The following is a 16497-nucleotide window of genomic DNA, read 5'->3' as shown; positions in this document are numbered from 1 at the left end:
AAAGGATACATGGAAATATTATAATATAAAAAGTAAATGATTTTGTCATGGATTTGTTTTTCCAAACGTAAGAACAATAACAATGTAATGTTAAATTTAAAAAAATTCAGATTGTACATACTCAAGCACATTGAATACATAGCTCTGCTAAGGAAGTGGCAAACTGAACCATCATTATGTAAGTATATACAAAATAAATTCGCACGACGGACACAATTTATAAGTTCATTAATTGCCTTTATTTCAATCTGTGATAGTATGGATCAAAATATACAGAAGTGGATCCCAATCTTAACCGATTCGAGAAAAAATAAAAATAATCACCAATTCTTTATTAACGAAGATATTTGTTGTATGTCTTAAATAATCGGGTAGAAATTTTTGGTTGAAATATTCAATATTTGAAATCATGTATATAAATGTTAATACTATATTTATAAAAAAAATTGTTCAAAGTGATGCATTGTATTTAAAAAACGCAGTAAAAAGATATTTCTTGTGTATATCAAAGGATTTCTCAGAAAAATGCATTATTTTTCCAAAAATATAGAGCAATTATTTTTATATGAAAAAAAATCGATTGCTCTCTGCAACTTAACGGCAGTGTCAAAAAAATATATTCTTTCACGAAATTATTATAGATTTACTAAGGAACCTATGCCGAATTTCATTTGAATATTGTAACAAATTTTGAAGTTATTACAAAAAAAGTCAATTTGGGCAATTAAAGTAACTCATGGTAATGTCAGACAAAATGATCCATTTAAATTTATACATCTTTGACAGTGTTGCCAAATTTGACATTTTTCTGTCATAGTTCGATTCCTCTCTCACTTTGTTAAAAAAAAGGTATACCGTACATCAGTCGATATCTTGTACCGTTTTTGAGAAAATAGAATTTTTTTAACAACGTACATTTATTGTATCAAAAACGTGATAACATGTGGTGATCATTTCTAATGATGTCGGCGTATGTAATTATGCGATTTAATAATTCTTCCCTACTATTTACAGGAGTTTCATGAACAAGACTTTTAAGATGGCCCCAAAGACAAAAATTGAGAGAATTAAGATCGGGACACCGAGGCAGCCACGAAAAAGGACTACCTCGACCGGGAAATGTGGTATTTAAATAAGCCTTTACTGCCCTGCTAAATGAAGTGGTGTACCATCGGGCGTAAGCCACATGTTATTTCAAATATTTAAAGGGACGTCTTCTAATTACGGATTAAGGTGTTCTTGCAGTCATCAATGATATGTGGTCCCACTAACTAGTTTCCAATTAGGTATTCCCATCCATGTATTAATGATAATTTTTTATTAGTGTTTTGTCTGAATAATAGCAAGGGGGTTTTCGTCACTTCAAATATGAATATGCACATTCTATTCTATTTGGGAAGCGGTTGGCGTAAATCCGAACAGCTTCAGAAGCATTACATTGTGCAAGTTCGTACATTAGGTGAATATATGCAAATTCTTCATAGCTAAAATCCTCCATGATATTGAATCGACAAATGGTGTCAAAATGATTTAGACAATTATCTAACTGCTAATTATACATAATTGTTGACAGTCATCTCAAATTCCAAGATTTTTGCAAAAATGTTAATATCGCATTTCTGATACAATACATGTATGTTGTTAATAAAATTCGATGTTCTCCTCCTGTATATTCCAGGCATATTGAATATTAGTTTAAACTTGTAAATGAACATTATCATGAGTTACTTTAACTGCCCAAATTTCATTGGTGTCATGGTAATGACTTAGAAGTTATAACTGAATTTGTTTTCAAACTTCTTTCTTTGAAGGCGAATAACTCCACAACGAAGCCCGATAGGAAAAAAGTTTTTATGAAGTACTACAACTATTTTGAACTCCCCTCTAGGTGCACCCCTTCATTACCTTTCCGGACACCCTGTATATTAAAATAAAAGAAATAAAAATAAACTAAATGAATTCGCTAAAATGTGACGCAATTAACCTTTCTTCCTGTCGAGGGCAATAGGAAAGGGAAAAAGGGAATGCACTCGACAAACTTCTACCCAGGATTCACTCACAAAATTGCTAATTATTCCAATGTAGCAAAATGTTCAACAAAATGCTATGCGTGCCTAACTACTACTAATAAAAAAAATAATAAAAAATATTCTACAAAAACCAGTAGCCGAACGCCAGCGGGCGTATTCAGCAATTATTACTCTTAAATTTACGTTTTCTGTTTAGTTGCCTATTTTAGAATCCCTTTTTATACCATTTTTTGTTTAGATCCAATCTATCTGATGTGAATGTACTGAATGAAGTTACCAAATACATAGGGTCTTTTATAAGTAATAAAGTTTGGGATACTTGAAGCCCTTAAACAATAATAACTATAAAATGTAACAATCAACCCATTCATATTCCTAGGATTTAAATAAAATTGGAATCTTATAACGTAGATTTTCACTTTTTTCTTTATTTACGAAGACGAAGATATAAAACTTTGCCTTGAGGCAAATTTACTCGCTTGTAAAGATGAGAAATCTGTTCCTTCTGCTGCCTTGATACTTCACCCCATGGACTATTACTAAATGCGATTTGAGGCTACCTTTCCGTTTGGTTTTAAATGTACAATTATCCATGTGACACACAAAGGCCTTATCCTTTCCACACTCGAATCTAGTGTGGTTATAAAGGGACGATTTGTGTTTGTAGAGTCTTCCACATCCGTTAGGACAAATGTATCTACCTAAAAAACATAAGCTTTAAAAAAAGGGTTTTCTGTTACAAAATTACGTAGGTATATGAAGAATGGTTGTAAATGCAGATAGGCAATTAACGTTTATGATTTTTGGATTTGTTTTTGACGGAAAGGATGAATATGAAGGATTCAGTTAAAAACTCTTATTTATCAATCTCATATAACACTCGAAAGTTGTGATATAACTCAAAACTTTTTTAAATAACATTAATTATCATAAATACATATAACTCACTTTTATTTTGTAAAATGTTTAGTTAATATTAAATTATTTATGGTATTCCTCAACGTTCAGTCATAGGGCCTTTCTTAATTTAAAATGTAAAACGATAACGAAAAATGTAAAAAATACTTTAGGTTTCAATAGGTAGGTATATTTATTAATAAAACTCGATTCTTTCAGAACCTAGCTATATCATAAGATATATATTTATTTACAAACTACTAGTTATATTTATTTTGATACTCCCTCCTGATATTCTGATATTATCAAAAGAAAATTTGACTAGAAGAGACAAAAGATACTAGAAAACTACATCCTAAAGTCAATACAAAAATTTTACGTTTATGGAAATAGTAGATAGGATACCAGTTCTAATTTGCTGTAGTATCTTTGGTGTTACCAACTTCGTCTATAAGAACCAAAATGTATGTTGTGTTTTAGTCGCAAATGCATATCCAGTTCTTGTTTATAATAGTATTTATTGTCGCAAAGGTAACAAACTTGTGACTTGGCTTTGCCACATTCTACTCTTTGGTGTCTTCTGAGATTGTTCTTTATAGTGTAGGACTTTCCACAAGCAGTGCAATAGAACCTTGGTTTAATATCTAAAAGAACGTTTAATTAGTACAGCGGTCTTTAAGAATGCAACAAATATGTGTTGTGTCTTGAAACGTACCTAAATAACAAAAACAACCAAAAAGGATAAGGTTTCTTTTGTCCATAAAAATTGTCCGTGACATTTCCTGCGAATATCCAGTAATTTTATTTAGGATGGTCTTTCAAAAAATTAAAATAAAATACAATGTAAATCACTTCATCGATAACCCTAATGGCATCTTTTTTGAGAAGAAAGAAGAAAGAAACACTTCTTGATAATCTAAAGACAAACATCGACTTGTATTTATATGACTTGGAGTACATTTAAGAAAAGTATACCTTTATCATATTGTAACTATTTTGAAAAACATTTTGAGAATCCTAGGAAACTCCTAGTGTCAGTTTGGCGTCATATTCTAGAAACGCTTTGTCTGCATATAAAATAAGTTTAAAAAGTGATTTGATGTACCTAATTTTAATAAGCATCCTTCATCAGGATATCACAAAAAAGAATACAACACATAAAAACACACTAAATATATATTTGAACATAATCTATAATATGACAATTTCGAGAAATAATTATTTACAGACAAAAAAAATGTTTAAAAAACAAACACTGTATTTTTATTTATTCTAAAAACACATCAATAATGTTAGTGCCACCAACATTTTCAATGAAATACAATGAAATCATCTCAGTTATATGAAATTATAAAAAAAGTTTTACATATATATGTAAATAGCAGATCTTAAGAAATTACTTGGTGTCATAATGAGATGTGTATGTGTATATTAAAACAAACTATTTTACAAATCTTCAACTGCATTTTTTTTTGTCTATTATTGTAAGATTCTGTAAAACAGTAAAAAGTGGTTAATTAAATATCTGTATCCTCCTCGATATTTAAAAAATGTTAGTAAATATATATCATATAAGATTAATCAAGAAATGTTATTAATATAATACAACAGCCTTGATCTATTCGCATGGATCTACCAGAAAGAAGATCTACTATCATTTTCCCTGCAGTTTAGCAATGTTGAAAATTAGAACAATGAGAACTTAACGTTATACAAATTAGGTATTCATTCAGTTTTTTTAAAATATTCCTTGTGTTTGTTGTACATGTGCACCTGCATTTCTTGCTTGTAGTAAAACCGATGATGGCATAACTTGCACAGTACATCCTTTGTCTTGCCACATTCGACCCTCTGATGTCTGCGTAGACTGTTTAAGAGCTTGTATGTCTTACTGCACCTATCACATTTATAGAAATTCGAGTTCAACTGTCGCAAACCTTAAAATTGACCAGGATTAGTTAAAAAGTTTATTTACATAGAAATTATAGCAAACGATCTTCGAATTAAAACAATATTTTAGGTTTGCTGGGATTGTAAGAATACATGCAGTTCTACACAAAGGTCTATATCATGTATTAAAATGCAAATATATTATAGAATATTTATTGTTTTTAAAATGACGACGACTAGAAAACTTTTAACAAAAGGATGACACTATTTTCTTATTTTTCCAAGAACGATAGAACTGTGAATCCTGGAGCGCAAATGTTCCTCCAGTCGATGCTTCCTTGTGCATTTATAGGCACACAAATGACATGCAAATGGTCGGTTTTTCATGCATTCATAAACCAAATGTCTTGTCAAGGTAAATTTATGTTTGTATAGTCGAGAGCATTTTAGACACTGGTATTTTCCATCTTCCAGATATTGTATGTACTTTTCCACATTGTCTACGATAAAATTTACTTATTTTAATATTTTGCTCAGAGTACGGAATTTTTTTCTATACATACAAGAAACTGTGGGATAGTTTGCACTTACCTTGAATGCAACTTTATTGCTATATGTCTAAAATATATATTTTTTTATTAAAAGCGTTTATTATCTTACAACAACTCAGTTTTAAAATTAAACTAAAACTACTTTATTAAAAATGACTGTTATTATACATTCAACATTGCTTGCTTTAGTCTTAAAAGGAATTATGAAAGAAGAAAACTTGTACAAAGCAATAAATTCCTGCTGTTCTAAGAACTACGATCTCTTGGTTTGGGACAGGACATATTTCTCTCGTGCTTCTGCATGGACTGTTTATGCCAAAAAGTCCTGCTACAAAAACGACAGGCGAACGACTTGGTCTTTCCACATTCAAATTTTTGATGTTTGCTCAAAGAAGTATGATGTTTGTACGCCTTGTCACATTTTGAACAGGAGTAGATAGACGCACCTAGAAATTATTGTATTAGGCTAACGCCACACAGAATTATAAGCTAGCTATGTTCGCTATACACGTTAAAAAACATCCAATACGAACAGTATGCTTGCTGTTTATTATGCTCACTAGGTATATCAAAGACATATCAAAACGAATTCGATCCTCACCTATATTTTTAATACACCGCCGTCGCTGATGACGAGCGTCTAAATAAAAAAGAGTGAAAAGTCTTCATCATATCTTTTTATCCAAATAAGAAACTGGATCACTGAGGTAAAAGACATTTCGCAAATGTTAGTATTCATTTTATTAAATGCCAAAAAATCAGTCTATAGTTTGTTAGAACAGTGGTAAATTACGTATTATTTAATAAATATATACATGTGTAAAGTGTATTTGATTAAATCTCCATTCTATTCTTCTTGCAATTAATAGTCTTCTCATGTTTTTGTAAAGCTTGTTTGTGCCAAAAACCTCTGTTGCAGGCAACACAAATAAATGACTTCTCTTTACCACATTCATATTTTCGATGGGCATACAGACCTGTGTAATACTTGTACACCTTGGTACAATTCTTGCAGGGGTACGTTTTTATCAGATACCCTAAAATTACAAACCGTTACTAATGAAAAAATATATTTCGTACAAAATGGTAAGAATTCAAGCAGTGCTAAAGCAATAGTTCATTCTACAGAGTGTTCAGGTTTAGTAGGGGATATCCCTGTCCAGTTTTACTGCGTTGTATGATTTTGCTCATTATATTCTATATATACAGGGTGCCTTAAATGTATTTGTAGAACCAAGTGCCGCAGAAATTGTACCACTAAGCAGCCAGCTATGAGGTTTTGGAAAGATGAAATTATATTAAATATTTTATAAAAAAATATTAACATCCGATATCTTAAGAGTTTCATTAATTCACAAATCTCTTTATGAATCTTTCACATAGTGGCTACGTTAATATAAACTTATATTATATTCATCAATTTTTTATGCTGAATTAATTTATGTAAAGAAAACTATAGCATTGCTTTTAAAATTTTTGAGAAAAATCCATAAAACGGCATTTTTCTGAAATAACGCCATCTATAGGTTTCCATATTGAGGTAAATGACATTATCCATTTACCACGAGATAAAGCATGAAAAGACCTTTCCAACGATATACAACATTATGGGTTTTTGATGAGCCAATCCTCAAAGAAATGCTTTTTCTGATCAGAAATTAGGGGCTTCCCCCACCCTTTCGCTCGAGAGACAGCTAGATAGGCTAGCCATATTTATACAAATTAATATGCCTGAATAGGAAACATTTCTGAAAAAAATTGCGCCCTCTAGCGGCCGAGCTACGAAATTGAAAACTATTTCCAAGGATTTCGCTTGGTTGAGTTATTCAAACAAAATTTTTGCCTGAAGCTCTAAGGCCTATATATTTCTCTAATATCATACCTCGCCGATTTTAGTGGGCACCCTGTATATATTTTGATTACGTCAAATATATTAGATAAAACATGTTTATAGCTCTCCACACTTTATTTAATTCACAATAAATACAAAGACAAAAATAAAACAGTCCACCACAATTTAACAGATCAACAAAACGAACATTCTATAAAAGCTACTTATACTGTTGAGTTATTCAATATCTATTTCTCAGTAAATGTGGTGCAAAAGAAAATAAATAAATAATATTAACTATTTGCGTAGTATTAATAGGTAAATTAATTCCAGTTATACAGGGTCGGAAAGTTCCCATGGTTCATCGGCCGTTACGTGAGAGCGATAAAGTAAGTCATAGAAATCCGTGCGATAGAGAAGGATGGCTATAATGAAGGCGTCTCATAGTCACCGCCCGTTCCGCCCTTCCACAAATAAGATCCACTTCCTCTTGTAATTCAGCGACCGGTTGTAATCTTCGTTTTCGGCGTTTGCCTTTTCTGTAATAGATGTCGCTACTTATACAATTCCCACTTCGTATTCCGATTTGTTAATGCAATCCGTTAACAGAGGGCAGCACAATAAGGTGAGTGATGCCAGATCTACCGATTTTTTTGGAATTGGGGAATTAGGGAATTTTGCTTTATTTCTTGGGATTTATATACTTAGTATACTTAAATAACAACTAAATGAACTCTAAATGCAGCTGAGCACTATACTCCATTTGAATAACTTCTCAGTAGGGCAAACAAGGTCACTAGAATTACAAACAGAGGTATCTACTAGCTACTGTAAAAAGTTTTCTTTGTTACGCGTTGTGCTGCCCTCTGTTAACGGATTGTATTAACATATCGGAATACCGAAGTCGAAATTGTATAAGTAGTGACATCTATTAAAGAAAAGCCAAACGACGAAAACAAAGATGACCACCGGTCGCTGAATTACAAGTGGAAGTGGATCTTATTTGTGGAAGGGCGAAACGTTCGGTGACTATGAGACGTCTTCATTATAGCCATCCTTCTCTATCATCGCACGGATTTCTATGACTTACTTTATCGCTCTCACGTAACTGCCGATGAACCATGGGGACTTTCCGACCCTGTATACGTTATGATAAATCATAGCGAACTAACTGTATTGATGTCACTGATTTTTTAAATTCTATTATTTTTTAATAATTTTCTCTATTCCTTTGTTGAGAGGCAAAGATTTCATTTGGTCTTTTCCAATAACAAATATTAATTATTTGATCTTTGAAAAGATCTTCGTCTCTATAGTCTATTCCTCTATATTAAAATGTTACAAAAGCAGATGACATTGTCGACTGTTGCGCCTTTTTGCAGGAGCATAAGAGGTGCCTCTGCAGAGACTGTTTTCGAGAAAACGTGCAAGAGCAGAACGCGCACTTAAACGAAGGGGGTTTCCCACAATCGAATTTCTTGTGATTGCACAACGACGGTAAGTGCTTGTAAGATTTTCCGCATTGCTCGCAGGTGAAACGAGGAGGGCTAAATTTCTCTTCACCTAAAACAGAATTCACAATCAGATAACAATTTATTAATATCGAAATAATTGTTTGTGTACCTTTCACTACAATTTATTTACTGGTCGATAAAAGCGATAAACATGAATACGACCTGGTTATATTCAGATGAAAGCAAAGTGAAGTATTTTAAAATGCAAAAGTTTGACAAAGTATGATTTTTATTTAACACATCAACATATTCACAATTATTTTTGGTAACATAACTGCCCTGAAAACTTGAAGCGAGACACCAATATGAGATTGGTGGGAAGAATCTTACCGGGGAATAAGGGCACAAGTTATTCCCATGTGTCCCTTAAGGCTATGTTTACGTGTGAAACTCTTGTTGCAGTACGTGCAAACGAATGTTCGTTTCTTTCCGCAATCCAAACGCTGATGGGCCATTACTGTGCATCTATTTTTATAAATTTTTCCACATTTATGACATGGAACAGGTCCTAAAAGGAAACAAGTCAGAAAATAATTGTTGTATTTAATATTAGAACAATATATTTATTGGAATGATATGTACAAAGTGTGATAACAAGTTATTTTATATATTAAATGATTACTAAAATAATTAGCTTAGGTTCGAATCTATAGAACATAAATCAATAATATTTCCTACAAATCTATTCATAACGCTTTAAAGATACAACTTGAAATACATTTTTTGACAGAGATTCAACAATGAAAACAAAAATTTTAAATTTCATACAGTTATACTTTTGTTACAGTAGGTAGTTATCTACGTATGGAATTTGAAAACAAAAATCTAAACCTTATCAGTGGAATCGGTGTGCATCAAAGAAAGCTACACATATCTTCTGTGTCTTTTTTTCATAACATCACCACCAGGAGACATTTGGTTTGTACAAATTTGCACTTTATTGAAATTGAACCTTGCTGGAAACACAAGAGAAATCAATGGGTTTCTCCTACCATAATGATGATTCTCCTTACATTGCGTTGGGTTTTAGTTTCTTTCTAGTAAAATATAGTTCCTTGACGGACAAAATCCTTTTCTCTGTACCTCTCAACTGTATCGCCTTAGAAGATGTTAGTGTTCTTTGTCTTTGCTTATTGTGATGAAAGGAAACAGTTCAAGTTTAAAATGAAACTACCAATTTCAATAAATTTTTAGTATCATTTATTTTAAAGCTTTAAAGTTTTATAATATTACGACTAAAATATGAACCCTTCAACACAATATTAGAGTATTACCCAGAAAAATATAATGTATCAGACAGAGGCATCAAATTTGTGTAAATTTTTGTGATGGACACAAGCGATGTGTTCCTTCAGACGCTGCTTCCGCCTGAAGCCCTTTTGGCAGAACGCGCAGACGAACGCCCGCTCTTTCCCGCAGTCCTGACGCAGGTGAGAGTTGATGGTGCACATATTTTTATACAGTTTTCCGCACTGTGGGCACGGCACAGGGCCTACAACTGAAACTGAGGTTAAAATGTTTTTATTTACATAGGAGTTATGGTTTCAAGATTTCACCTACACCACCATTTAATGATTTAAGATTACTTGATGCATCTACTTTGTGAGGTTATGTTCCGCATTACTGAAATGTCATTAGTAAAGACAGGAAAAAATGATTGAGAAACGTACTAGAAAATTTTACGCATACAATTATTGATCGTTACTCTCATATACAGGGTGATTCACAAATGGTGACCAAAAATGAAACCTCGTATTGTTTGGTGGATTTTAAGGGGAGTCTTTCCTATAAAGCTTTTATCTAGGACGCTCAGGGTGTTAAACTTTAAAAATTATTTTTAATTTTTTAAAATAATTTAAAAACTAGTAAGTAAGTGAAATTATTTGAAATTGGGCACATGTATTTGTGTAAACATTGTCCAAAATAGCTTTTCCTAAAATTTACATACTCCAGTGGCGGAGAAACAGGGTATCGGTGGCATATTTTTCTAAATAAAATAGTACGCCACTGCTTTACGGTAACAACCATGATAATTTCGGATTCGTCTTTCAATTTTCTACAAATTACTACTCTCTTATGTTTTTCGAAAAACGCCTGATTTTCGATTAAAACTTAAAAAACCAACTGAAAACACTTTATTATTTCAATGATTTTATTTGAGTATATGCTCAAAAATATCTCCATTTCCACGAACACAGGCGCGACATCTTTTTAGTAACGAAAATGTAATTTGTTCGAAATTTATTGTTGCTTGAATCTGATGAAAAACATTATTTATTCTTTCTTCTAACTGCTCAGAATGTCAAAGTTGCTATCGCAGCCCCCGTAATTTTAAAAAGCATTATATTCGAATATCGAAGTGTGTTCTCAGTTCGTTTTTTAAGTTTTACTCGAAAATCAGGCTTTTTTCGAAAAACATAAGAGGGTAGTAATTTGTAGAAAATTGAAAGACGAATCCGAAAATATCATGGTTGTTACCGTAAAGCAGTGGCGTACCATTTTATTTAGAAAAATATACCACACATACCCTGTATCTCCGCCACTGCACCATGTAAATTTTTTAGGAAAAGCCCTCAGGTTTTGAACAATGTTTACATAAATACATGTGCCCCATTTCAAATTATTTCACTTACTTGTTTTTGAATTATTTAAAAAAATTAAAAATATTTTTTGAAGTTTAACACACTTTATCTTTTTAACGAAGATAAAAACTTTATAGGAAATACTCCCCTTAAAATTCACCAAAGAATACGAGGTTTCATTTTTGGTCACCATTTGTGAATCACCCTGTATAGGGGAGAAAATTACAACTTTTCTGTGTATTGTAGGTTAAGATATATCTTAGTTCTTCTATTACACTAATAGTTGGTATCAACATTGTGAAAAATGAATAGCTTTCGAGATATTTGGAATAACAGTGATATTGCGACAAACATTCAGGGTTGACTTTTTCCACCAAAATAAAGTAAAATATTGTTGCTAAATTGATTACAATTCTTTAAAGTTTCGACTCTACATTTAGTACAATTTAGTTTCTTTACAGCAATCTGCATATAAGCTTTGATCAAAATCTAACCAGTGGTGTGGAAATTAGGGGGGTTTTAAAAGTTTCAGCTGCAAAAAATAGATTTGCAGTTTGAAAAGCATCTGCTCTTACAGATCAAGTTTGGCCAATAAATTTTAAAAATCATGAGTGTTTGTTAACAATTTCGGTCATATTACCTTTTTCCAAAACAAAAATAGCAAAATATTTCACTTATAACTTTTAAGTTTAAAAATCTCAAAAGTTTCAAAAAAAAAACTGAATATCTCGAAAATCCATTCATTCATTATTGAGATAAGAATAAAGCGAGTGGAACTGCAAAATGCTTTCCTTTCAAAGTAATGAAGTTAGCATAAACTTTTGATATAACCGGGAAAAAATCAGTCTCGCTGTGCTATAAATATAATAAAAAAATTAATGAATATTCTACAGGCACATTTCCTGGTATATCGATTTAGTTTTTGATAAGATCAACTGTAATTTTAATTTAAAAACACCTTGACATATGTTATACATATAGTAATAAAGGAACACAAAATTTTTTTGTACTTTTTATTATACATATTATATATTATAATAATCAACAAATATAAACAAAATAATGTAAAACAAAACAATAATTCTTAAATAACTGATTATACAAAATAAATATTTCTATTCCTGCATATTTTGCGTGTGTTGCGTTTGGGTGTGTGTGACATATAACCCACAGCACTGATCTCCATTAACAATAAGCTCATTTAATGTACCCCTTGCCAGAATGCTTTCTAGAAGCATGCTGCTTAAGGTGTTCTTTTCTTTTGAAAATTGATGGGCAGAGCATGCACGAGTACAGTTTCTTCTTACCACAATCTTGTGCCAGATGTGCGCTCAGGCAGTTAGGGTTTTTATATACTTTTCGGCACTTTGGACATCGAATTAAAGCAACTGAAAAATTAAATACTGCGTCAATTTGTTTGCAATGCATTTAGTGAAATAGAAAAGTAAAGAAATAAAAGAAACATTTATTTTCAAATAATATATGTCCTTGTATCAACAATTTCATTTTTCCCACACAAGTTAAAAAAAGTCATCGTAGGCTTTTAAATTAAAAAAAAGTAGAGAGTTTGAAATAATATATTTTTAATATTATGTGACATTTAAATTTTGGTGTGATACAAAGAAAAACTACTTCCTAGAACTGCACTTCATCTTTGATACAATTCCTATGAGTCATGGTATGACACCTAAGATTGTCCTTTCTGCTGAACATTTTCCCACAAGTGGCACAAGTGAAGTTTTGCACATTCGAGTGTTGTCTTGAAATGTGAACCATTAAAGAGTTCTTGGTTTTGTAAATGTTGTTACAAACGTAACAAGGATATTCACCTAAAAATATATAGAGTAAAATAGCAGATATGTATTTTTTAAACATCAGCAACAAGATTTTGTGAAAAACGAAACAATCTCTACCGTCTATGAAAGATTTAAGTAATTTTTGAACATGTAGTCACTTTTTTACCTTGAAAAATGAAAAAAATAATAAAAGGGTATTAAACTAGTTTTCATACGTAAGTAATTATGTTCATACTACTGTGGGGAAAATAAACGAACATTAAAAATATTTGGGAAAATCAGTGTCGACAACCTACCTGGTTGTTCTTGCTGAATATGCTGTCGTCTAACATGGTTTCTTAAAGAGCTTCGATTTTTGTATATTTTCGAACATATCTTGCAAATAGTACTTTCTAAAAATATAACAGATTTTTGTAACATAACCTTAATAATTATTTAATTAGATAATAAGGCAGGAACTATACTAGATACAAATTTCGCCCTTGTAGATCTAGAGCACAAAATGGTTAGAAGCTATGTTTAAAACAAAACCTAAAAATAAAAAAAAATTAACAAAAAATTGGCTTATGGTGAAACAATGAAATACATTAGCACTTATGTTAAAAAAATAGTTAAATAATGGACACATTACAAATTAGTAATGATACTTTTTTAACCAACTACATCTACAGTGTGTTTCATTTGAAATAAATACTTAGACATAATTTCCTTCACAAGGTAGGTAAAAACCGTTTTGATTGTTGTTTAAAGGACATTTTTGTGTACTTTCTGGTACCATAGTGTGAAGCTTCGATCACGCTATGACGTCAGAGTTATGGCTCTGTATTCCTTTGAAATGAAACACACTGTATATTGCGCTATCATTAAACTAAAGAAAAATGTGAGAAATCCTACAAATATTTATTAGGTAAAGTTTTAAGTATAAATATATATTACAAATTTGACATTGTTAACCTATTAAAAAAAATACAAGCAATGTTCATATGCGTATTATTCTGAAATTCGAATGTTATCAACAAATTGAGTTGATGTCTGAACAGCTTAGTTACCACAGCTACACTGCTTGACTTTTCGAAAGATATATTCCCCTCTTCTTCTGGAAACGTCAAGAAACCTAAACCGATTACGTGGCAATCGAATTCTGTGAACCAAACTAAGTTCTATTGATATTTTCAAAGATATTGATAAATTTCAGGGTAGTAAGTGGATTATACAAATACATAACTGTCATTAATCGGTTCTTTTGTGTACCTTAAAGATATGACTGTTAAGGTACTGTTTTTCAAATGCTGTATACAGACATAGGGGACATTTGAAATATCTGGTACGCTTGCATTCATATTTCTCGTGCTTGGACAAATTTGCTGGATAGGAATAACTTTTCTTGCACTTTTCGCACGTATATTTTTTGCCACCTAAAAATAAACACATTTAGAATTGGTTCATATAAACTAATGCAAAAAATTAAAGGGTCAAAAGAATTTCCGAAATTTTTCCGTGATTTTTGGCAGACTGTATTTAGGCGAAAAATGGCAATATCGGGAATTAAAAAAAAAGTATTTTGAAGCTTTAAGATTCTAGTTTTTAGATCTTTCGGTTGAAATTTTTTAGGAGCTACGGTTATCATAGAAATAGGCGATATTTTTTTTTTTTCAGCTAAGCCATTGCATGAACCAGATAAATTTTTTGAATTTTTTCGAAAATTTTTCGAATTTTTTTTTTACATCAATTTAAACGTTATTTGCCGTAAAATGTGAGAAAACCTCAAAAACTAAATTTTTTCCCATATGATTATGAAGTGTTTAAGCTCAAAAAACGTGACCCTTTAATTTTTTTCAAGTGTGACTGTTTAAAACAAAGAAACGATTTTTGCAAGTTCGTGGACTTAAGTATTGGTATTTTTGTCGCACTATTTCTTAGAATTGCATGATAACCGTAGCTCCTAAAAAATTTCGACTGAAAGATCTAAAAACTAGAATCTCAGAGCTTCAAAATCCTTTGTTTTAATTCCCGATACGACCATTTTTCATCTAAATACAGTCTGTCAAAATTCTGAAAAATTTCGGAAATTGTTTTGACCCTTTAATTTTTTGCATTAGTGTACATATAGACGGAAAGTGAAACGAAATGGTAAAAATTAATGGCAAATAATTTCCATGTCATTAATGTTCTCTTTAAAATCTCCAGTAAGTTTATTAAGAATTTTATTAATACAAAAAACATATAAACTGTGCTGAAAATAATTCAAAACTTTTTTGAATAAATCAAAAGGTCGTCAGTAAAATGTAATATGTAGGTTTCAACCTCTGGGCCGAGATCATATTTAAACAACGAATAAATGAACCAACAGAGGTAGACAAACCAAATGGCAGTACTTTAAAGACATATATATCTCCATTATAGGAAATACGGTGAAATTTTGGTGTTCCTTTTTATGCCAATTTGTCAGTAATAGAAAGGCAATATTTCTCTAAAGTGCTCCAATCTTTAACTGATCTGCAACAACTAACTGTTAAAGAAATTCTTGTACTAGTACTCCCGCTTCATCAAAAAAACTTGTAAGTTTTTTCATAAAAAGCAATGTAATGATTCGCCAGGTGAAAAATGTTTCCATAAAACAATATAGGTAGTTTTTATTAATACATTGATAATAGCCTGGCACAGTACTACCGTCATTCGCTTTATTTTCTGTTCAAATCGGATCAATTGATTTATAAATATTCAAAGGCAAATCTTCAAAAGATTTACCTAAATTAATCAAATTGCGTTTTATATTAACATTCATTTTCTCAACAGCGCCAGTTAACTGCACATTATTTACGTTTAAATTAACCAAAACATATGTTAATTTAGACAAGGTCTGTTCAACTTTTTCTACAGCTTTCCTAGCCATTTTGTCAGATTTACTTCTATAGTTATATGCATAAATATGGTTCCAAAATATTACAAATTAACCAGAAAACTATATCTAATAATATTCTTTCGAAATGCATCTACAGTAGTCCACAATAAGTCGAGAAAAACCAGCAATTAGACATAAAAACTGGTTCTCGACCAACAGACACCTGTGCTTGCTTTCAAGTCGACTCCTACGCGTTATTCGTTCCATTAAATCAAAACTATTAACTGTCAAATAATATTCTCATAAATTAGTACCGAGTTTCACCAAGCATGCGATTCTGTAACTCAGAACGTCAAATATTAAACTAGTAAAAACAAAATGTACTCTGCTCACGAAGATTCTGCCTAGTCTTTCGTAGGTCGTGAGTCCATTTCTACTTGCATCCTCCTTCTCTACAGGCTTAGCACTGACTGTCCTGCACTCTACATCCCGCGCTCCCTCCTGTCCAGTACACTTTTCGAACTCCCACTTTTCGCACTGACCTTCAACACACAACTTACAGGG

General features: G+C 31.5%; 1 protein-coding gene across 1 annotated transcript in view; it reads right to left on the bottom strand.

Annotated features, from left to right (window-relative positions):
• Positions 1 to 15984, bottom strand: part of LOC111691466 (zinc finger protein 99-like) — a 41561-nt gene extending 25577 nt beyond the window's left edge. Inside the window, exons 1-3 of the mRNA XM_023454338.1 lie at positions 15840 to 15984; positions 9044 to 9221; positions 6346 to 6405 (exon numbers count right to left, since the gene is read on the bottom strand). Of these exons, the coding sequence (XP_023310106.1) occupies positions 6346 to 6405; positions 9044 to 9221; positions 15840 to 15984 (383 nt within the window). The remainder of the gene's footprint in view (positions 1 to 6345; positions 6406 to 9043; positions 9222 to 15839) is intronic.
• Between the last annotated feature and the right edge of the window lie 513 nt (positions 15985 to 16497).

The sequence above is a fragment of the Anoplophora glabripennis genome, unplaced genomic scaffold (assembly GCF_000390285.2).
Source record: "Anoplophora glabripennis isolate ALB-LARVAE unplaced genomic scaffold, Agla_2.0 scaffold53, whole genome shotgun sequence".
NCBI classification, from domain to species: domain Eukaryota; kingdom Metazoa; phylum Arthropoda; class Insecta; order Coleoptera; family Cerambycidae; genus Anoplophora; species Anoplophora glabripennis.
Note: the sequence above shows the minus strand (reverse complement) of the source record. Positions and strands in the feature narration are given on the sequence as shown.